The sequence below is a fragment of the Ambystoma mexicanum genome, chromosome 7p (genome assembly GCF_040938575.1).
Source record: "Ambystoma mexicanum isolate Mex_15411 chromosome 7p, UKY_AmexF1_1, whole genome shotgun sequence".
NCBI classification, from domain to species: Eukaryota; Metazoa; Chordata; class Amphibia; order Caudata; family Ambystomatidae; genus Ambystoma; species Ambystoma mexicanum.
Genome location: NC_090939.1, coordinates 322,049,463 through 322,071,695, shown reverse-complemented (window position 1 = coordinate 322,071,695; position 22,233 = coordinate 322,049,463). Strand labels below are relative to the sequence as shown.

The following is a 22,233-nucleotide window of genomic DNA, read 5'->3' as shown; positions in this document are numbered from 1 at the left end:
AGGTTTACAGCAAACGCATGTGTCAAAGCAAGTAATACATACACTGAACAACAAAAGTAGAACGGCATTAGTAAGAGCAATGAAGCAAAGTGTGGAAAAAATGTGATCGTCCATGTAGGATAGCAATATTCGAACACTTGACTACTGAGTCGGGGACAAGTCGCTTTCAGAAGTGGTCTCCTCTTGGGCATTGAGGTAACTATTGAATGCTGACCACACAATCCTGGGACGTGAGTGGGCAGGGAGCATAGTGAGGTTCTCTTCCTCGCAATTCCGGGACCATGTGAGCATATTCAACCACTTTTGACAAGTCGGGGGGGGGGGGGTAGGGGGGACTTTTCCAGTTCTGTAGGATACATTTTCTGGTCACTATGCAACTTATGTTCAGAAATTTAGCCATGACTTTATATCGTCGTATCCCCACACACCAAACAGGACCCCCAGAGGGTCGGGGTCGACCACTGCTCCAATGATCTCAGTTAATGTCCCTAGGATTTTCTCCCAAAACTCCCCCAGCACACGGCACGACCAGAACATATGGTGATGGTCAGCATTGTCAGCTTTGCAGCGGGGGCAGGACTGTGTGGTGGTGCGAGCAAACCTAGAGATCCTGAGAAGGGTATAGTACAGCCTGTTCAGCAACTTGTACTGCATGGCCCAGTGGCGAAAATTGAGGGAGACTTTATTGGTATGTGAACACATCTTTCCCACATCCAATCGGTGATCTCGTAACCCAGTTCTGCCACACACTCATCAGATACTCTGGGAGGTTGGGCCGGGGCTCATGCTAGTGCTATTTTATAGAACGAGGAGACCACGCCACGAGTGCCTCCTAAATTGGCAATGTATGCAATCTCCGGGTGTCAGGGGGCTCAACAGGGAAGGTGGGCCACACGGCACAAAACGCAGCGCCCAGCCGGTAGTATTGCAGGGTCTCCAGTGCAGTTCCAGAATGGCTGCGTTTCCAGGTCAGTGGATCTATGAACCTACCCTCAGAGTAAAAGTCTGTCAATGCCTGGTAGCCCAGCGCGCTCCAATGTCGTGCCAAGGCTGTGTCATGTGTTGGTTCAAGTCCAGGAAACCCCCCCTACAGGGAGCCATTTATAGTATGGGTGGGATATCGCCGCAGCATTCAGCAGACGGTCCCAGGCATTCAGAGTAGTTCCAACAGGGTCAACGGGAGAATCGGGTAGATAGTGCAGGTGCAGTATCAGGGAAATTATGTTAACTCTGGCTGCCGCCAGAGTCTTCAACTTGACATGCGGGCGGGCTGAGGAGCCAGGGTACCAGTGAGGGGCATGTTGGGCTTGTGTTGCTATCCAGTATAGTGTTAGATCAGGGGCAGTAAATCCCCCTTTAGCATATGGAAGTGCCATATCTGACCATTTCTTGCGCACCGCAACGGAGTGCCAAACAAACTGTGCACACAATTTATGTAGGTTGGTGAAGTATTTCCCCTCCAGGCCAGATGGAACGTTACTGAAGATGTACAGCAGCTTGGGTAGTAGGACCATCTTGACGAGGGAGAGTTTCCTGGCAAATGACAATGGGAGGGAGCGCCACCGTGCCTTTTTCGACTCGGTCAGCTGTGCTGCGGCCAGATAGTTGTCTGCTAGTAGGGTAGTCTTGGTTAGGGATATCTGGACTCCCAAGTACCTGATCCCATTGGGGGACCAGCAAAGGGGTTATTCAGAGGTTGGTTGGTGAGTAGAGCTGGTCAGCGGAAGGGCCTCAGACTTTGATTGTGAACCCTGAGAAGGACCCTATGTGTGTGACATCTCGTAGTATGGGATTAAGGTGAGTGGAGGGATCTCTTATGTACAATAATACATCATCCGCATAGATAGATATAATCTCAGGGGTGTCGTTCAAACATATTCCCTTGCAAGAATGGCGTGCTCTAATATGGTCTGCCTTAGGCTCGAGCGCCAAGGCGAAAAGGATTGGGGAGAATGGGCAGCCCTGGCGGGTACCTCTGAATGGTGTGAACAGAGTGGAGGTTTGGGAGTTGACCCAGACCCTGGCCACCGGAGAAGTGTACAGTAGTTTAATAGATCGAATCATGTTGGGGCCGATTCCCATTGTTTCCAATACCAGCCACATGCATCTCCATGACACCATATCGAACGCTTTTTGAGCGTTGTGTGACCGCAATGCTGTCAGAGTCCTGGTCAATTCGGGACATCACATTGAACAGCCGCCTAATGATGTGGGAGGTGGATCTTAATTGGACAAAGCCTGCCTGGTCCTCATGAACCAGGTACGGCATGATCGGGAGAAAGCGGTTCGCTATCACCTTAGCAAAGATCTTTGTGTCTAGGTTCATGAGTGAGAGGGGCCTGTCAGAACAGCATTCGTCACTAGGTTTGCCAAGCGTCAGTAGTACCATTCTGACGGATCCCCGGAGGGAGAGAGGGAGGATAGATGTGCGTAGTGACTTATCTCAGACCTCCAACACTTTAGGGGCTAGTGTGGCTATGTATTCCTGATAAAATTCATCTGTGAGCCCATCAGGGTCCGACGCCTTGCTCTTAGGGAGATCAGAGATGGCCTTGACAATCTTAGAATCGGAGAGTCCAGTTGATCTCTGGTCGAGGTTGATATACACGTAGTGGGTATCTGATCAAGGACATCCCTCATCTGTTGTTCACTATGTTCCGGGAGTAAGGAGTACAGGTTTGTGTAGAATTCAGTGAATATATCCAGGATCTGTTGGTCTGCCCATCGTGTGACCCCCTGTTCATCCTTGATGGAAGTGATCTGGGCCTGCCCCCATTCCCTTCTTATTAGAGCTGCCAGTGTTTTCCCGGGTCTGTCCCCCTCGCCATATCTCCGGGCAGCTTGTGGGCGGGTATAGTACTGAATTTCTCTAGTGGCATGTGCGTTCACTAATTAAGGCAAGTTTGGCCAGGTTGGATCCTGCCGAACAGTCTCTCTCTCCAACTCGTGTAATTTGGATTTGGAGCGACTGAGGTCCGCCCTTATGGTTTTCAACACTCCTGCCTCCCTAGATAAGGACATTCCTCTGATATATGCCTTGAAGGCGTCCCACCGGACACCTACACAGATGGCCTGGGATGTGTTGCACTCAAAGAAGGACTCAATATCTGCCAATATGTCCGCCTTGAACACAATGTCCCTAAGGGCCGCAGACTTAAAGCGCCATGTAGAGAAATTCAGGGAGGGTGCTCCTAGTTCTATCGATAGGGTGATTGGGGCATGATCAGATAGTGTACGGGTCAGGATCTGTGCTCCCTCCCCCCGGCCCATTACTTTGGTGGATACTAGGAACAGATCAATTCTGGAGGAGCTATCGTGAATTGAAGAGTAGTGGGCATATTCCCGCAGTTGTGGGTGTAGTGTTCTCCAGGCACCTTGTATATTAAGTGTAATGCTGTGTTTGTGTAGTCTGCACGCTGCCCCCGACAGTGGTCTAGGTGTTGTGCCCGTCCTGTCTAGGCTGGTGTCTAGTATTAGGTTCATGTCGCCCCCACAGATAATCTGGACACCCACGTATCCCAACAGTATCGAGGCCACAGTGTCGAAAAAGTCGGGGGTATTGACATAAAGACCGTAGGTGTTAACAAGAAGGTATTCACCATTTACTATTGTACAGTGCAATACAACATATCTACCTTCGGGATTGATATAGCTCTTATGCAGTATGAATTTAACAGATTTGTGGATCAGTGTCAGCACGCCTCTGGCCTGGGTGTAATAGGAAGTGTATCATCTGTTGGGTCCCCATGTTGGTGCCATGCTCCCGGCCAATCGGCCATCAGAATGTGTTTCTTGCAGCAGCAAAATCTTACTACCATGTCTATGAGCATACGCCATAATTTTGCGAGCTTTAGTGTGGTTACTCAAGCCCCGGACATTCCATGACATTACAGTGGTGGGCATCTCAACTGTCTAGGGTACATCACAGTTCATTTGTCATGGTACATGTTCACAGTTCGTACATTCACTCCTGAAGTGCTCCAACATAATGCAGTAAGCTGGTCTACCTCTGCCTTTTCCAGCATAACTCCCCAAAACAGTACCTCCCCCCTCCCCACCGACAATAACTGACATCTGCTTGCACCAAAATACTTGCAGACCCCCCCCCCCCCAACTTGGTTCGATGGCTCCAATGGCTCAACAGGGGCCAACAATCGAGAACCCTTCCAACTTAACCATTGCAATCGCAGTGGGGCACGCTGTTGCCGCACAATCAACTAAATAGGAGAAATGAAGAACTACAACAAAACCTAGAGCTACGGTGTACATACCCATCAAACTTTACCATATGCCAGCATATACAGAAAGCATAACTGGGTTTGGTCTAAGAGTCTCAACCACCATAAGGGTTAATTGTCAGACCAGGGGTGGAGCCCTGTATCCCCACAGCACGAGGCATGGGGATGTGGTAGTCGATGAGTGGTTTGAAAAGGGGGCTGATATCACAAACCTCAGTCAGTTAGCACCACACAATTTGTCATGGGTAAAGCTGGCATAGTAGGCAGTACCATCACATTAATGAATGAATATTAGTAAGCCTATATTGGCATTGTAGTGAACGAGCAAGGTGTCACTCAGTCACTGTGCATGGGGTCTTCAACTGCAGCATGGGGAGTTATCTGCACCTCTATAAATTTCACTGCCTCTTCTGGGACAGTAAAGTAGTACAGTTTTTCTTATAAGGTGAATTTGAGTCTTGCAGGGAATAGCATTGCATAGGGGATGTTGAGCTCTCTCAACAATTTCTTAACACTGAGAAATTGGCGTCGTTCCTACTGTACTCCGACCGAGAAATCAGGGAAGATCCTAATTATGTGGGAGCCAAGGCGTAGTTCACCTTATTCCCGCGACAGGTGGAGAATCAGATCCCCGTCTCTATAATTAAGGATCCTGGCGATAACAGGTCTCGGGAAGTCACCAGGCTTGGGCCGTGGAGATAGGGCCCGATGGGCTCTCTCAACAATGAAAAAGGGGGATAGGTTGGGATTGTCAAGTAGTTCCTTAAGCAAGTTTTCAAGTGCCAGTTCCATACGACCCTTAATAGCATTCTCTGGGACCCCCCAATGATCCGGACATTGTTCCTGTGGGATCGGGATTCTAAGTCCTCACATTTTGCCTTCACGGCTTTCATGTCACGGGTCAGGGAAGCCACAGTGTCCTGAAGGGCATGTAGCCCGTCCTTGTTGGCGGCAATTCTGGCTTCAGCTACCATGATCCTGGTCCCTGCCTGGTCAACCCTCGACCTTAATGACGCAACATTTGCATTGATGTCCAGTTTTTCATGAAAGGAGGCAAAGTTCTTGGCCATGGATTCCATCAATACAGTGAGGTCCGGGGTCGGTGTGACAGAACGCGAGTCGGGTTCATCTAGATCTGGCGAGGCATGCTCCGGTTCTGGTCTCAAGGCTGCCTAAGCAAACTTATCCATGGCACCCACTTTGCCCACCCCACGGGATTGGTTAGACATGGTGAGGAGCGTGATGTGGAGTGGACAGGCACCAGATATTGGTATATGAATAGCCTCTTGATCCAGAGCGGTGGCGCGATATGGGTGTGCCAGGGGATAATGAAGGACCAGAGCAGGGGGACAGGGTGGCAGCAGGGGCACAGCTGTGCTGGTCAGCAGTGAGGATGAGGTATGGCGTCCGCTGTTTCCAGGTGGTCAAGGCAGCGTCCAAGATTGAATGGATAGAGGCTGATGGAGACAGGGGAAACAGGTGAAACAGAGGTGATCAGGAGGTGGTGTGCATGCTGCCTGTTTGCCGCAGCCAAGGTGCGGTTATTCGAGGTCGTGGTTGATCGGGGTCCGAGAGGCTCGCACCAGGGTGTCAAATCACTGAAGAATTGAGGAAGAGAGTAGTGTAAATAGCACAGAGCAGTTTCCTCCCAGGCTATTCAGCCATATATCAAGAGCTCCAATCAAGAAGTCCGCTAGATCAACTCGGGGGCTAATGTACCATTCAAAGGATACCCCAGCGTGCAGGTAAGTCCTGCAGGGTGACGTGAGGGCCGGTGTCCAAAGGCCCTGGGATCAAGGCCTGTAGTGAGACCAAACATTGTCCATGGAGGCAAGCAGTCCACCAGGGGACACTGTGGCTGGGCACAGGGGAGCCAGAAGGCCCCATAGGAGATGTGTAAGGCCAGTGCATGGCTAGTGTAAAGGCGCCGGCAGCACGCAGGTGCCACCACCCCCCCAGCCCCTCACCTGTGGCAATGATGCAAAAGGATCCAGTCCGGGTCCGGAGCTGCCGCGGGCCTCCAAGAACGTTGGCTGAGACGGGTGCAGCTGCAGGTCCCAGAACAAACAGAGGAGGGGAGGAGGTTCCCCCAGGCGGCTGAAGGGTAGTGGATGGCAGACCAGGGCAGGCGAGCAGCGGAGGGACAGCACGGGTGGACCGCTACCCGGGGTGGAGCAGCCCAGGACTGGCGCAGGCCGCTGGAGCGCCGCGGGTTGGTTGGGTTCACGGTCCTGCGCGGCCGGCTGCAGCCAGATGATGTCTAACGGCAGCAGTGATGATGAGGGGGGGTCCAGCCCTCGACCCCACCAATGCCCCTGACTGCGCTCGCCTGGGGAGCGCAGGAGCAGTCAGTGCAGCCCCGGTCAGCCTGTTGACACAGCGGGCGCAATATGCGCCCCATGGCAGCACCACAGCAGCAGTCCGGGGCCCGTAAACCGGAGTGGCTCGCCAGGGTAGGCCTCAGCCCGGGGAGATCCAGCGGCCGCAGCAGGGCACAGAATGTCCGATTTTCTCCCAAACTGGGGACAGTCCTGCCTGCAGGTGTCCGCTCCACACAGAGCTGGGACCCGCAGATAGGCACCGCAGGAAGCCGCTGATGTGAATAGATAGGCGTTGAGGTCGCAAAAGCACCCCCCATAGCCAAATAGATTTTAGCATATGAATGGGTACTAGTCATGGCCTTCAGTTATGGACAGTGGCAACAACCTTCACCCATGTGCACTGAATAATATAATTTTAAAACATAGGCAAAGGCAAAAACCATAGATTTTTGCCTTTACCAGTGGATGCAGCTTATAACCTTGTCCACTGTATATTATACACACTGGTCAGGCACTAGCCATGGACTTTAGCACAATATTGGCAAGTGGCCACAATCTTTGGCTGTGCCCACTATAAATGTGCCACTAGCCATGGCCTTTGACCATGAGCATCTGGTACATCTTTTGGCCATATCCACTGTATATTTGAAAATAATAAAATGCAATAAGCGATGGCCTTCAGCCATGCCCACTGTGTATTATACAACACTAACCAGCCACTAGCAATGGTCTTCAACACAATACTAGCCAGTGGCCATAGCATAGGCATCATCTTTTACATTGTGTCACAGAGCACCTTCAGTGCAGAGGCACAGGGAAGTCTTTCAGATTTCCCAAAGGTTTAAATATCTTCTCTTGGATAAACTACTTTTTCCAAGAGCAGTAAAGTGAAATTGACTACTTACATTATTACCTTTCTAGACCCAGCACACACTATCTTACAATAGAGTGCTGGAGGGGTTACGTATTATCCCCTTTGTCTAGCTTCTCATGTAGCATTTTTTTATGTTACCCTTTTCTCACTGAATACTGGCGTTCGCAGCTGCAGTAAAGCACTCAAGGGTGCCATTTTTGTCAAATGGCACCAATCTTCTTTTTTCACCATTTCTTTGTGGAAAGGTCCTTCTTGAGATTTACTGTGTGTGCCAAACTAGGTTTGGTCCCATTGTTCGCTTTGCCTTTGGCGGGATTCATGAGTGAAGCCCGCCTCTGGCTCCAGGGTGTCTGGGGTAGGCAGGAAGAGAGGGAGGTGCCCTGAACTCCCTGTGCTTAGGCACCCAGGAGACCCAAATGCACTCTGTAGTGATTGGCTGTCTGACTGTCCAGCAAAGACAGCTACCCTGCTGGGTGACTGACAGCTAGGCTTCTGGCTTGGAAAGCAGAGTCAACCACTGGACAAAGGAACCGAAGAAGAACTTGAAGAGGACGCCTGCTGCAACTCCTGGACCGTTGGGTTTGCCCGGTTAAGCATTGCTGCAGTGTTGAAACTCCAAATTCATATCGACAGAGTAGCCCCTGCAAGGACGACTTCTCCCCTTGAGTTGGTGGACCAATCGACTCCAAAGTAAGGCACCTAGACATCCTGTTCTGAGCTGGTAGAATTTCCACAGAGTTGCTTCTGGAAACCGTATAGCCAGGGAGAGGAACACCAGATTGTGTGCGTTGCTTTTAAGCTGGCCAAGAGCTCCAGGAAGATCCTCCGGACTCCCAGGACGCAGGACTGATCGAGCCTGAGCCCCAACAGAGTGCGGGACCCCAGAAGCAAAGAAATTCCATCTCGACAGCCAAGAACTGCAGTGTTGCTATTTGAGGTAGTCGCGAGGAGCCGAGACTCCGAAGTGCACTTGTTGGAAAGATTGTTGGTTGCGAGCGGTAACCATCCCATTGCAGTGCAGGAGTCCCCAGAAGTCCTCCCTCTTGTCCCCACTTTCTCTTCAATACAAAGGTACTGTAAAGTCTGAGAGAACTTACCTCTCATTGTAGAGTTGCTTGCATCTTCTACTGTTCACAAGTCTAATCAGCTTGTGGCCCTACATTTGATTCCTTTCTTCAAAGACTTGTAAAACATTGTGCAAATACTTTTCTACTTACCAACCAGAAGCGCTTCATCTTATATAAGACTTTTGCCCATTGACCTTGGTTTAGCCTGTACTTAATGACTCTTCTTAGGGGATCCAAAAGTATTTGCCTGCTTAAGAATATTGGTGGTCTCTTGTTGTTCTAATAACCTTTTCCTTTTACCAACTTCAACAGTATTCTAAATGCAAACAGTAAGATATTGTCCCCAGCACCCTAGTTATTGAAGTCACCCGAGGGTGTAGGTTGGGTCTGAGGGCCATCCCAAAATGGTCTTTACTGATTTAGAAAATAAGTATACAGTATGAAGTGTATTTGTGTGTTCATTTTACATTGCTCCCTTCTGAAGAAGGCTTACCCTGACTGACACATTAATACATTTTTTTGTTTAAGTGTATATTTTAATACGTGTCACTGTGAATCTCTAACTCCACTACAGCTCACATTGACCATTCTTGAGATAGGCCAGGCTGCTCAACCCGCTACCAAAACTGTGTAGTACGAGGTTGTGTTTCCTATACCTGTAGTCAGAATTGTGTGTAGTGCACCCAAAAGGGTACTGCATACAAACATTGGCTAACAAACACGGACTACTAGCTTTGGCCGTTGGTGCTGTCCAGTGACCCCAGCCTTTGTCATGGCTAAGTCCATGGCCTAAATTGTAAAGGCAATCAAAGTTTTCATGAGCTAACTTATACATTATGTTATGTCCAATTCCAATATTGATGTAATCCGTTATATACAAAGCAATTAGTGTTGTCACCAGTGATGTGTGATGTTATGAAGGTTCTCATACAACAAGTAATTAGTGATGCCATCAGTGATGTGATCTGTGATGTCATCATTGTGGTCATAGGCTGCTCAACAGGGGCACAAAGTTAAGGTGGCTTTATCTGAATTTCAGGGTTTTTTTGCTTGAAGTTCTTACTTTAACGTCCCAGAAACTAAAGTTTTTCCTTGCGGAAAAAAAAATTATTATCTTTTGAGAAAATATATATATTTTTTTTCAAATCTTTCTCACTCCGACCGAACGGCATGATATTGAGCCGCACTACCAGAGTGAAATTCCAATTATAGGTTCCCAGCTCACATGCCACAAATAGCACCACAGTCCAAAAAATAAAAGTTTATCTTTATTTCCAAATATTTTATTAAAATTCCTAGGAAAACTTCCAACCCTCGCCCAGCCTGACGAAAGGTGCCCCACAGATGACGCGTTTTGCTACATCTTACACAAACACACACACACTACAGTGTACAGACATGGCGGTTATAATTATTATAACATGGGCAGAAATGTAGGTCCGTTGTAGAAGTCAATAAGAATGTTTGAGCATTTACTAATGGGGCCAAGGTCCTTAGACAATTGAGGAGATATGCGCTCCCTTTGCATTTGCTAGGTAGGACAGAGTAGTGAATACATCTACAAGATGGTGCCCACACCACTCCCCTACAGTCCTCCCTGGAAATGTGGTGCGTCTCAGGTCGAGGATGGGCCTCAAACCACCAGACTTTCTCACTAGGAAGTATCTGGAATACACACTGGCGCTCCCCATGTGTTTTGGCACAGTCTCTATTGCCACTTTTTCTAACTGCCTCAACCTCTTGCAAGAGTACAGGCAGGTGTTGCTCTTTTCTCAAGACGGGAGTAATGGAGCAGCATTTTTAAAGGCATTCAAGGGTTTGCCCCTGCCGGACAATGCTGATCACCCACTTGTTGGTGGAGATGTTGTGCCACTTGTTAATAAACTGAATGTCGGACTCCCACTGGGGTGCTAAAATGGGGAACCGCACTCTTGACCTGGTCAAGCCGATTTGTGACTCTGCGTCCTGGAGGATGTTCTATGTTGATGCTGTTTTCCCCCCGTCGGTAGGACACTGCACGTCCTCTGTACAATTCTTGCGTGCCGGAGCGTGAAGGTTGGCGGTATGCTGTCCTGTACGCCTTCGCGGACCTGGTCAAACAGTCCTTGGACTAACGAGAGGACTGTCTCCATTGCTGAAGACTACCCAGCAAGCATGCTGTATCAGTGTCCTCTTTTATGGACTGTAAGGTCTCATCTACAGGCTTGCCAAAAAGGTACAAACCTTCAAAAGGTACATCAATAACTTGATTGACCCTCACGGCGAAGGCTTGTGTCCAACCAGCCTTCTCTTCGGAGCACTGCCCTGTTGCCCATTTGACAGAAAACTGAATCCGCAATGTCCAGATCGACCGTAATCGCATTATCAGAGGCAACCTCCCTTACTTAAGGGAGGAAGTCGAAGATGGGTCCCAGTTTATACCATAGCTTTCTGTTGTATCTGGAAAGTACAGCTAAAATGTTAGCCGCTTTTATGGTAGAGGCAGCTGTGGCGATGATGCGTTTACCAAACTCATCCAACTTCTAACCTCCTTGGTCTGGTAGAACTATGCATGGAGAGTAGAGGCTAGTGGACCTTTTCCTCGCTGCAGCAGAAACCACTGAGTCGTGTGAAGGCTGGGAACAAAGACACTTGGGGGCAGAATCCGATATTCTGTACTTCCTTAGGCAGTCCTGAGGGACCGAGAAGGGAGTTTTCATGACCAACATGTCGTCGAGCAGAGGGATTGACATCCGATTTCCTAGAGGACTCTCCTTTGGAGAATGAAACCCGCCTCCTCTTTATGAACCGGATTGAAAAGTTTCCCTGCATGGGTCAACAGTGCATGTAATGAGCAGATATCTGGTGGAGGGTATCTGGACGACAAATCAACATCAGGGAGTTCGCCAGCAGCCGGAATAAGGTCCTCAAACTCCTCTGTACCTTGAGTACCTTGTGAGGTGTCAGTGTCAGGATTAGTATCTGTGTCTGAATTGTGCAGGTAGCCACAGGGATGGAGAACAGCAGAGGCATAGATGGAGGAGGAGGTACTAAATGTGGCTGAGGGCAATGGTGGACTGCGAGAAAGAGCAGGCCTTGAGGGCAAAGGATTTTTCAAAAAAAGGTAGCAGGCGCCCCTCTCCAGAAACAACATGGCATGATTACTTGTTCTGTGGCTTTTTCCCACTTTCAGAGTTTGCAGCCATTGCTTTTTGCTCACTGTACCTTTCACGGATGGGAAATATCTATTTGCATATCAGTCTTTGTCCCGCCCACATGGGCAGTACAGCACCAACATGCTATGGTCATTCCCTTCTGAACAAGAGTACCACCAGCAACCCCATACACTTGAGCCTAGGGAGTTGTTGGAGGCAAACGCTGCTGCACCTCAGAAAACGAGGTGTGCAGAGTAGAAAGGATGTCCAAAGACAAGTCTCCAAACGCTGTTCCCATGGGAGTCACAGGCAGGGCACAAGTGGTAGAGTTGGTTGAGGATCTGCGGGTGGTTGTGGCTGCTCAGAGCAATGATGCGGTCGAGAGCAATGAGGCCTATGTAGAATGGAGTCAGGAGAATCCTCAACCTCCTTCAGATCAGAGGAGAAAGCCCCTACAGGCCCATTATCAGAGTGCCTGTATGCAGTAGTGGAGCAGGTGGTAACGCTCCAGGAACACTCACTGATGACAACGTGTAGAGTGGTTTTGCGTTGGGAGAAAGGCATGAGCTGGTGCCATCTCCTTGTCCACATTTGCAGCCCTGGGGATGGAGGCGATGACATGCGCCTGTGGTGTGGACGGTACAGCAACTTTGGAGGCTGCCATTTTCGTCTTAGTCGATGAGGTTGACGACGCAGCTGTACACTGGCTAGCCATCGATGCAGCAGTTGCCCTTAATGAGATTGTAGACAGAGGAGCCACTGACAAGGTGGTAGATGAAAATTTGGGTCGATAGGCCGATGACTGTGTATTGGTCATTAACTAATGGAGACTTGAGTTTCGATGACGGGAAACAAATATGAATGTGAGCTGCGGAGTAACCGCTCGTGGACAGTGTTTGGCCAGTTGACGGTGCGCGATTCGTCGACGTGCGTCCCTTTTCTGATGAGGAAACCATTGGAGCTGTGGCAGCAGACCCTGCGGTCGTAGACGGAGCCTTGGGTGCCAGCGACAGAGAAAAAGTTGAGGTGTGGGACTCCTTTTCCTTTTTTAGGTCTCTTGCCAAGGTAAGTGTCCTCAGCTGATCTCGACCTCTTAGTAGAGGGAGTATGCCCAATGGATCTGCTGACCCAGAAAGAGGCATGACTTTGTAATGAGGCCGTGTCAGAGGCATTGGCACCTTCCATGACCTGATCTGCAGTCACTGTAGTGGTTATATTGAGTCCTCAGTAAGGGAATTGCATGTCAAAAATATTTGTTACTGGTGTACACGAGATCCTGACCTGACAGAACAAAGATCAAAACAAAAATGTTGAACTTATTTCCAGAAAAACAAAATAGGCAATGGCTGGAAGGTTTAGAATGAATCTCAACATATGGCATTGCTTTGGTCAACCCTTCAGGCCATCGTTTTTCACCTTTTAAGCCATTATAAAAGGAGAAAGACCATATGCAAATCAGGCGCGTTTCGACTCCAAAAGGGGGGAGTCCAACCAGACAGCAGGCATGGGACCCACACCCGGGTATACCCATCCCACACAGGGTGACTATAGAAAAACAATCAATTAACTCACCACACATCCCAAACATGTTCTACCAGAAGGATTGCACACACAACAGGTAGTGGTGGTGTCATAATTTACATTTGAAACCCTATGGCAGTTGCTTCCACTATCACACCCACAGCCCACATTCATCCACCTCATTTACCAAAGCCAACACACAATCCCAACATTCACATTGAATGGTCTGACTTCTCTACTAACACCCACAGCTCCTCCTGTGCCAACATCTTACCGTGGCGATTTCAATCCAGGTATTTCCCACCCAGAGAACAACCCCATACTGCACAGTATCCTCACTTCTCTCCAACCTCACCTAACACATAACCGGCAACACTCTTGACCTTCCTGTAAAAATGTGGTTTGTGTGCAAAATCTAATCGGGGTACAGTGGTCAGATGACTGCCATCTCCTTCATGATCTCTCTTCCACACATCTCCCCCCACCTGCCACACACCTGGTGCTTTCCAGCCAGGCACATAGAAAAGCATCACAAACAGCACTTGCATCATTCATACCATCACCCTTCCCCCACACACTAGTCTCACCTTACTCAAGAATTACAACACTACAATTACCCAGGCACTCAACCAAATAGTACACCTCAAAACACAAAGCCCACAAGCCAAGGTTCAACCATTACTCCCTTACCATCAACCAAGAAATCAGACACCTAGTAAGAGCCTTGCAAAAGAACCCATACTCTACACAGCCAAAACAAAACGAGCACACTTCCTGGATGGCACCCAGCTCAGGCCACACCTAATTTCATCACCCTCCTGGCTCAATAACTTGTCTTTCAAAGGGCACCACCCCCTACACACTCAAAACAGTAATAATCCGCCGCACAAAAAAATGTATTCCTCAACGCCATGCTCCCTGAAAACTACGGTGCATCACAATACAGTCATACCATGCCCGAATCATGGAATACTTTGTCACAAGTCAACTTCAACAGCACATCACCATAAATAATCTCCTAAAAACTTTCCAATCAGGTTTCCGTCCTGGACACAGCACAGAAACTGGTACACTTCACAACTAGGAGGACCTCTACACAATCACTGACAAAGGACGCATACATTTTAGTCTTCCTCAACAGCTCCACGGTTTTCAACACCATCTACCATACCATTCTACTAAACAACCTATCCCACAGGATGAAACTCAGGCACTGTTCAACTAGTTCATCACCGGTCTGCTGACAAGACACGCTTCATCTCCAGGCCTATGGATCCAATCCAGAGAACCACAAGGATCCTCTCGATCTCCATTGCTGTTCAACCTATACATTCAACCCTTCACACTGACTCATAACAACCCACAATATCCTCTTTCATCAATACACAGACCGCACACAAAAATACTTTCAAGTGTCCTCTACCTCAGAAATTCACACCCTCAGACACCGTCTCTCTGCCATCCAAATGGATGGCCACCCACTTCCTAAAACTCACCCCATCCAAAACTGAATACCTCATCTGCTTTCCCCCTTCCCTACCAAACACAAACCAGACCTCCCCATGGACAACCCACACATATCCCTCTCCACACCATTTGAGTCCCTAAGCTTAACCTTCGATTCCCCCACCTATCCTTCGCAAACCACATAGCTGCAGACGAAACATGCACCCTGAGCTACACCTCCTATGCAACATAAGACTCAGCCTTCCTCCTGACTACTTCTGTACAGCAATCCAGGCACTAGTTTTGCCCAAGCTGAACTACAGAAACCACTGGACCCCTCAACACCACTCTCAGCCACTGAAAGTCATACAGAACACAGTGGTAAGACCCAATCTGCACCGATGAAAACATTCACACATCGCCCAAGCCCTCTCTCAATACACCCAGAGGATTGTTTTCAGTTCACTTCCATCATACAGAAAGCCATGCACTGCAAAACCCCATCACAAACACGAAAAGGCCACCTAAAATCTCCTGCACTCTGCAAACTAACCTGCACCAAAAAACAAGCCTTCGCATAAAGGGCACTCCGAGTCTGGCATGCCCTCCCACCGCACTGCACTTTCCATCATAACCCCAGCCATTCTGTTTCCATCCAAATTTTTCTATCCTGTTCCAAAAACATTGTAGCTCCTTTTTTACCTCCTCCCTTTCCAACGTTGCAAGGCACTCAGATCCTATGGGTAGGGCCATCGTGGGATAAAAATGTATATTAAATAAAAAGAATGCCCATCATATCTAGTCAATATTGACAGGGCATTTAAAGCCGTTTTCATTTTCTGAAGGTTCCAGTTTCCAGGCTCTAAAAGTCCATTGTTTAGACATTACATATAAAAGGGAAAACTCACAAATATCCAACTGGAAACGTAAAAGCGTCACATTAACTCCAGGTCTGGGATTTCTCGCTTTTGCTTTTCTCATCCCTCGTATCATAATTATACACGTAGTCTTCAAAATAATCCGACACCAAAAAAGAAAATATGGAACCGCAGCCAGAGTTTTTTTTAAATTTATTTATGTAACACAGTGTAGAAAGCTATCAGTTCATAAGCAATGATTCTGTACAATCATCCTGCAGAAACATTTTTTTTTTTAATTTAAAGAATCCCTGTTTATTTTAAACCAGCAGAGCACTTTTTTCCCCCATGGGCGTGCTCAGAATGAACAGGGATCGGTTTCAAAAATCAAACATACGCAGAAAATAAAATAGTCGTATTTTAAACCTTTGATGCCTAAGGTGTGCGCATAAAACAGGCACAAAAAAACAAACGCATATTCCCATGATTTTCTACAACACAACACAGCAGAAGCAACAATCTGTACAATAAATGCGACTGCAGAGAAAAATAATCCCAGGAACTCGTATGGAATACTCTTTTAAAAAACCTTGCCTTACTTTAAAATGCATAGTGATGTGAAAAATAAAGGTATGAGGCAAAGAGAAGCGTCTAGAACCCCACATACACAGAATGCACCCCCAATCCATTTTTAACGCATATTTGCATTAGGACTTCATTTGTCACATACCACAAGAATAATATACAACTGGCTAAGGAACTACATGATAAATAATTAGGCAAGAGAATCTAGTCATGCACTACTCTAGCTGAATACAGCTGAACTCTTTACAGTACACAACAAACATTCATTAGTAATGTCATGGAAAGACTGAAATGCAGAAAGAGAAAGAATACATTACTGATTTTATTAATTCAAGTTCAGGCATCTACTTGTGTTACAGCACAGCTGTCAAAAGGCGGTAATGAGTAAATAATAAAACAGTGTTTTTGTTTCTCTCCCCATTATTTCTTCTTATATATATATATAACCGAACACCGATGGGCAGTAACGCAATCATTTGCTGTCCAGCTCCGGAGGGGGAGGGGCTTGCGCAGCTTTAGTTCTGCATTTGCTCGAAGAACTTGTACGTTGGGTTCTCGTAGCCGTTTTGCTGCATCTTGGAAAGGTGGCGCTCCTCTGGAGTCACTGCAGCGTCAACCTATCGCGGAGGAAAAGTCACAAAAACAGGGGTTGTTACAAAGTAGTTTGCAAAAGGATGTCCATTACACAGCTCAAAGACGGATCTCTAAAATGATGGAAAGAAGTTGGAGTGAAAAATGGTAATGTTGCTAAATCTGCAACCCGAAACCGATACAATGCTTTAAGTGTATAGACAAACCGCTATAGCCCCAATTTTCCCAGAAGTATGATGAACCAAGATACGGCATTCTATCAAATGACATTCATAACAGAGTTCGGAAATGGATGCTTCAGTTAGTCACCTTAGTATCTATGACTGTTTTTCAGGGGCAAAGCTCAAGATCTGCCAATTAATGTTTTGGGTTTGAGTCTCTCTTGGACCGCCTTGCGATAACCGACACTCGCACTCAGCATCCTCTAAACATTTGATTTGTTTGCATACAATTTGTTAGTGGTAAATGCAATGTTTCAGCTAATCAAATAAAAAAATATCCATCAATTGTTTTAACCGGATAATCCTGACTGCAGGATAAAGTGCGGCATAGAGAACCAATCTATTTCATTGCTCTGAACATTCCCAAAGGGAATGCAATGTTCCCACAAATCCAAAAGGTAACCAACCAAGAAAGTACATTTAATCAAGCGATCAATACATCGAATGCACCATTTCCCCTTGGAAATTTGCCACCTGGGAAAAAAGTTTAAAAAGATAAAACCCCTGCAAGATTGCCACCATGATGGCCTGCAGCACCTGGGGGCAGATCTTTAACAATCTGATGCCTCTGGAAGTAGGAGACGCCTGGCCAATTAAGCGAGGTTCAGAATAGAACGTGGTATACAAAAACAAAAAAGGACGTGTGTAGTGGAGGAAGGAACAAGTTACTTACCTGTAACTGTTGTTCTCCAGCATGGGTCTGGCATGGATTCACTTGCTCATGAATATTCCCCGTCAGGCTGGGAATCCTCGGTAAAGAAAAAATCAGTATCAGTTTCGTTTCTGATCTGTCTTTCGTAGTAGTAACCAATCACTGATATCTGCGTCATACTGACCACAGCCAATGACTGCCATCTCCATAAGCCCTGCCTCTGGCAGCCATCTTCAGATTTGGTAGCACGTGAAGTGGCAGTATGACCAAGTGAAGAGCCGCAGAGGGGTAGGCGGGAGGGTTCGCATGTGAATCCATGCCAGACCCATGCTGGAGAACAACAGTTACAGGTAAGTAACTTGTTCCTTCTCCAGCATGGGGTCTGGCATGGATTCACATGCTCATGAATATAAAAATACATAGCAGCACACACATGCACAACCACAGGAGGTGGCAAAGGCTCAACATTAAGCAATACAACAGCTCAACATTAAGCATCTCTTACCTCCTCACCAGGCTCACCTTAAGCTAACAGGTTGCGCAGCACTGCTTGGCCGACCCTGGACTCCTCCCTGGAATCCCGATCGACGCAGTAGAATCTCGTGAAGGTGTGCGTCGACCTCCACGTAGCAGCCCTGCAGATGTCCAGCAGGGGCACACCAGATAGGAACGCCGTAGTAGCAGCGATCGCTCTGGTCGAATTGGCTCTCGGACGGCCTGGCAGCGGTCGGTTAGCCAACCGGTGGCAGTGCATGATGCAGCCCGAGAGCCATCTGGAAATAGAAGACTTTGAGAGAGCCTTCCCTTGATTCACAGGTCCAAAGTTCACAAACAGCTGTGATGTCCTCCGAAAACTCTTCGTGCGGTCCACGTAGAACTTCAGCGCTCTAGCCACATCCAGCGAGTGCAAAGTCCTCTCGGCCGGCGACAAAGGAGACGGGAAGAAAACAGGTAACACCAGGGGCTCGTTAAGATGGAAGTCCGACGGCACCTTGGGCATAAAGGAGGGGTGTGTCCTAAGCACCACCCTCGAGGCATGGAAAGTCAAGTACGGTGCTTTGCAGGATAGGGCCTGGATCTCTCCCACTCGTCGTGCGGAGGTAATGGCCACCAGGAATGCAGTCTTCCACGACACAAACTTCATCGGTGCGGAGTGCATCGGCTCGAATGGGGGCCCCATGAGCCTAGTCAGCACCACGTTAAGTTCCCACGCCAGGGCCGGGGCCTTCACCGGCGGGAACGACCGGAACAGTCCTTTCATAAACTCTTTCACCAGTCGATGGGACCACAGGGACGTCCGTCCTGTGGTGCTGGTATATCTGGAGATCGCCGCCAGATGAATCTTAATGGAGGCATGGGCTAGCCCAGCCTTTGCCAGCGATAGCAGGTACGGCAGCACTTGAGGGGCCGTAATCCATAGGGGGTTGATCTTCTGTGCTCGGCACCAGATAGAGAACCTCTTCTTCTTGTGACCGTAGCATTTGAGAGTCGAGGACGCCCTGGCCTTTGCAAGAACCTCTCTGCAGTCGGCCGGTATATCGTACCCTCCAAACTCTAGCGCTGCAGGAGCCAAGCCTGCAGGTTCAGCGACGCCGGGTCGTGGTGGAAGACGGCGCCTCCTTCTCTGGAGAGAAGATCCACGTCCGCCGACAGCTTGATGGATGGGGACGTTGACAAGTCCAGAAGGTCCGGGAAGCAGATCTGCCTCGGCCACGCCGGTGCGACGAGGATCATCCCGCACCGGGACCTCTTGAGCTGGTTGATGAGTCGAAGCAGCAACGGCTCGGAGGGAACGCATACAGGTATAGGCCGTCCCAGTGGAACGAGAACGCATCGCCCATGCTTCTCGGCTGGGGAAACCTGCTGGCGAACCTCTGGCACTTCGAGTTTGTCGCTGTTGCGAACAGGTCGATTTGGGGTTTGCCCCATCGTCGAAAGAGTTGATCCACCTGATCCTGGCGCAGCTCCCACTAGTGACACATGCGCAGCTCCCTGCTGAGCGAGTCGGCGATTGTGTTTCTTTTTCCTGCCAGGTGGAAGGGAAGCAGGAACATCCCCTGGGCGACCGCCCAGTGCCACAGATCCTGTGCCTCCTTGGATAGGGCAGGGGATCTGGTACCTCCCTGCTTCCGTATGTAAAACATTGTCGTGGTGTTGTCCGTGAAGATCCGCAACACCTTGCCCTTGAGCGACGGGAGGAACGATTTGAGAGCCCAGAACACGGCTCGGAGTTCCAGGATGTTGATGTGCAGGAGCTTCTCCTCCGGGAGCCAGAGGCCTCTTGCGTGGAGATCTCCGGTGTGGGCGCCCCAACCTTCCAGGGAAGCGTCCGTCGTCAGTCTCCTGGTACGCCGGCGTCTGAAAGTCCTTGCCCGCCGTGAGGTGCGCTCGAATGCCCCACCACTGAATCGCCCGCCGGAACACCTCGTTGAGGGGGACCCTGTCTTCGAAGGTGCCCGTCGCCTGCAACCAACGGGCGTCGAGAAATTCTTGAAGAGGACGCATCCGTAGTCTGCATAGGCACACCAGGTAGATGCAAGAGGACATCATCCCCAGAAGGGACTTGATGGACCTCACCTTGGCCACGTCCGTGGCTAGCAGGCGCTGCACTTTGCCCAGAATGGTCTTCGTCCGTTCTTCCGACGGTGCCGCCAGGCGCCTCACTGTATCGAGCTTCGCTCCCAGAAACAGGGCCACCTGCGACGGCACCAGGTGAGACTTTGGGTAATTTATGGCGAATCCCAGGTCTGTGAGTAGCTGGACGGTCCTCGCAGTGTGTTTGACGGCGAGTTCCCTCGTCCTTGAGCGGATGAGCCAGTCGTCCAGGTAGGGGTAGACGTGAATCCCCTGCAGGCGCAGCCGCGCCGCCACAGGTGCTAGGCACTTGGTAAAGACCCTGTGGGCCGACTTCAATCCGAACGGCAGTGCTCTGAATTGGTAGTGGCGTCCCTGGATGACGAACCTGAGGAACTTTCGGTGACTTCTGAGGATGGGAACGTGGAAGTATGCATCCTCCAGGTCCAGCGACGATAGAAAGTCGCCTTCCTCCAGCTGTCCCAGCACGTGCTGGAGGGTGACCATCCTGAACTTTTGTGACCTGATGTATTTGTTCAAACGACGAAGGTCCAGGATGGGGCGCCAGCTGCCCATCTTCTTCCTGACGAGGAAGTACCTTGAGTACACCCCGGAGCCCCGGAGCATCTTCGGGACGGGCTCGATGGCGCCTTTCCTGAGCATCGCCCGTACTTCCAACAGCAGTTGCGGGACGTGATTTTCCTTCCTGGCCACAGGTGGAACGTGAGGGCACTTCTTCAGGAATTCGATAGTGTCTCCAGCACCCAACGATCGGTGGAGATGGACTTCCACACGCCGACGAACTTCGTCAGCCGGCCTCCCACCGGGGTGCTTTGGTGGGGGCCCGAGGCCACGGCCGGTTCAGTCCTGCTTGGAGGTGGTGGCCTTGCCGCCCTGGCCACCTTGCCGACGGCGGCGAGGCGCTCCCTGCTTGCTGCGACCCCTGTAGGCCTCCTGAGACGAGGAGCGTGCCGCCTGGCGGTAGGATGACGAGGCACCGCTGGATCCCTTGGAGGCCCCCTGTCTGCCTCCAGAGCTCCGAAAGGGCCGTCGTTGCTGAAGGGCTCCTAGGGCGCGGGCCGTCTCCGTGTCCGTTTTTATGGCTTGGAGGGATTCGTCCACCGCCTTCCCGAACAAGTTGCTGCCGTCGAACGGCATGTCCAACACCCTGGTCTGGACGTCCTGACGGAAGTCGGTCGGCCGGAGCCAACCCCGTCGTCGTAGGCAAACTCCGTTGCCCAGCTGGCGGAACCCGGTATCGGCAATATCGGTTGCCACCGTTATGGCATGGTACAACGCTACCTCGCCTTCTTGAAGTATTTCCAGGGCCTTGGACCTCTTGTCGTCCGGTAGAAGTCCAATATGGGGGCCAGCTTAAACCAGAGCTCCCTGTCGTAACAGGCCACGATCGCCAGGGCGTTGGCCGCTTTGATCGTCGTCGACGAAATGACCCGTCGCCCCATGGTGTCCAACTTCTTTCCCTCGCCGTCCGGAGGGGAATTGGACGTTGAGGCTCCTGACCCTGCCGCTTTCTTCTTCGCCGCCGACGAAACGACCGAGTCTGGCGTTGGCTGGGCCCTGAGGCACAGGGGAGCGGTCACGGGGACCCGGTACTTCTTCTCGTACCGGTCCCATTTGGCTGGTGCCGTGGAGGGGTTCTTGAGTACCCACAGGCCCTCCTCCCAGATGTCATCGATTAGAGGCACCGCGATGACAGTCTTCCTCTTGGCCTGCCGGCGCTGATAGAGGAAACCTTCCTTTTTCTGCTCCTCCGGGCAGAGCTGGAACAATTCGGACGCCCTGGCGATCATGGCGTGGAATGAGCCAATCTCGTCGGGCGGAGATGCCCGTGTGACGGGAGACGGGAGACCCGTTCCGTCGTCGTCACCCTCAGAACCCGTCGTCGAGCCCACCGCATCGTCATCTCCCGACTCGTGGGAGGATGAGGAGGGAACTGCAGGACTTACGGGGGCGAGAGGAGGAGAGGGTTGGGTCCTCCGTCGTTTGTTCTGAGGACTTCCCGACGGGCCAGGTTGCGGGTCCTCCGGCCTGGCCCGTGGTAATCTCGTCCTTATCTCAGAGCATAAGGACTGGATCGCAAACAAAATGGCCGCCGAGCTATCCTGAGGCCTAGGTTCCGGCTGCGCCGGAA

The 22,233-nt window shown here is 50.0% G+C and overlaps 1 protein-coding gene across 4 annotated transcripts in view; it reads right to left on the bottom strand.

Annotated features, from left to right (window-relative positions):
- Nucleotides 1-15,654: 15,654 nt before the first annotated feature.
- APP (amyloid beta precursor protein) overlaps nt 15,655-22,233 on the bottom strand; it is a 682,213-nt gene continuing 675,634 nt past the window's right edge. For 3 of the 4 annotated variants that reach the window (XM_069636377.1, XM_069636379.1, XM_069636378.1), the window contains one exon: nt 15,655-16,660. In XM_069636377.1, the coding sequence (XP_069492478.1) occupies nt 16,559-16,660 (102 nt within the window). In that variant the 3' untranslated portion in view covers nt 15,655-16,558. The remainder of the gene's footprint in view (nt 16,661-22,233) is intronic. The other variant, XM_069636380.1, reaches the window with a different exon arrangement.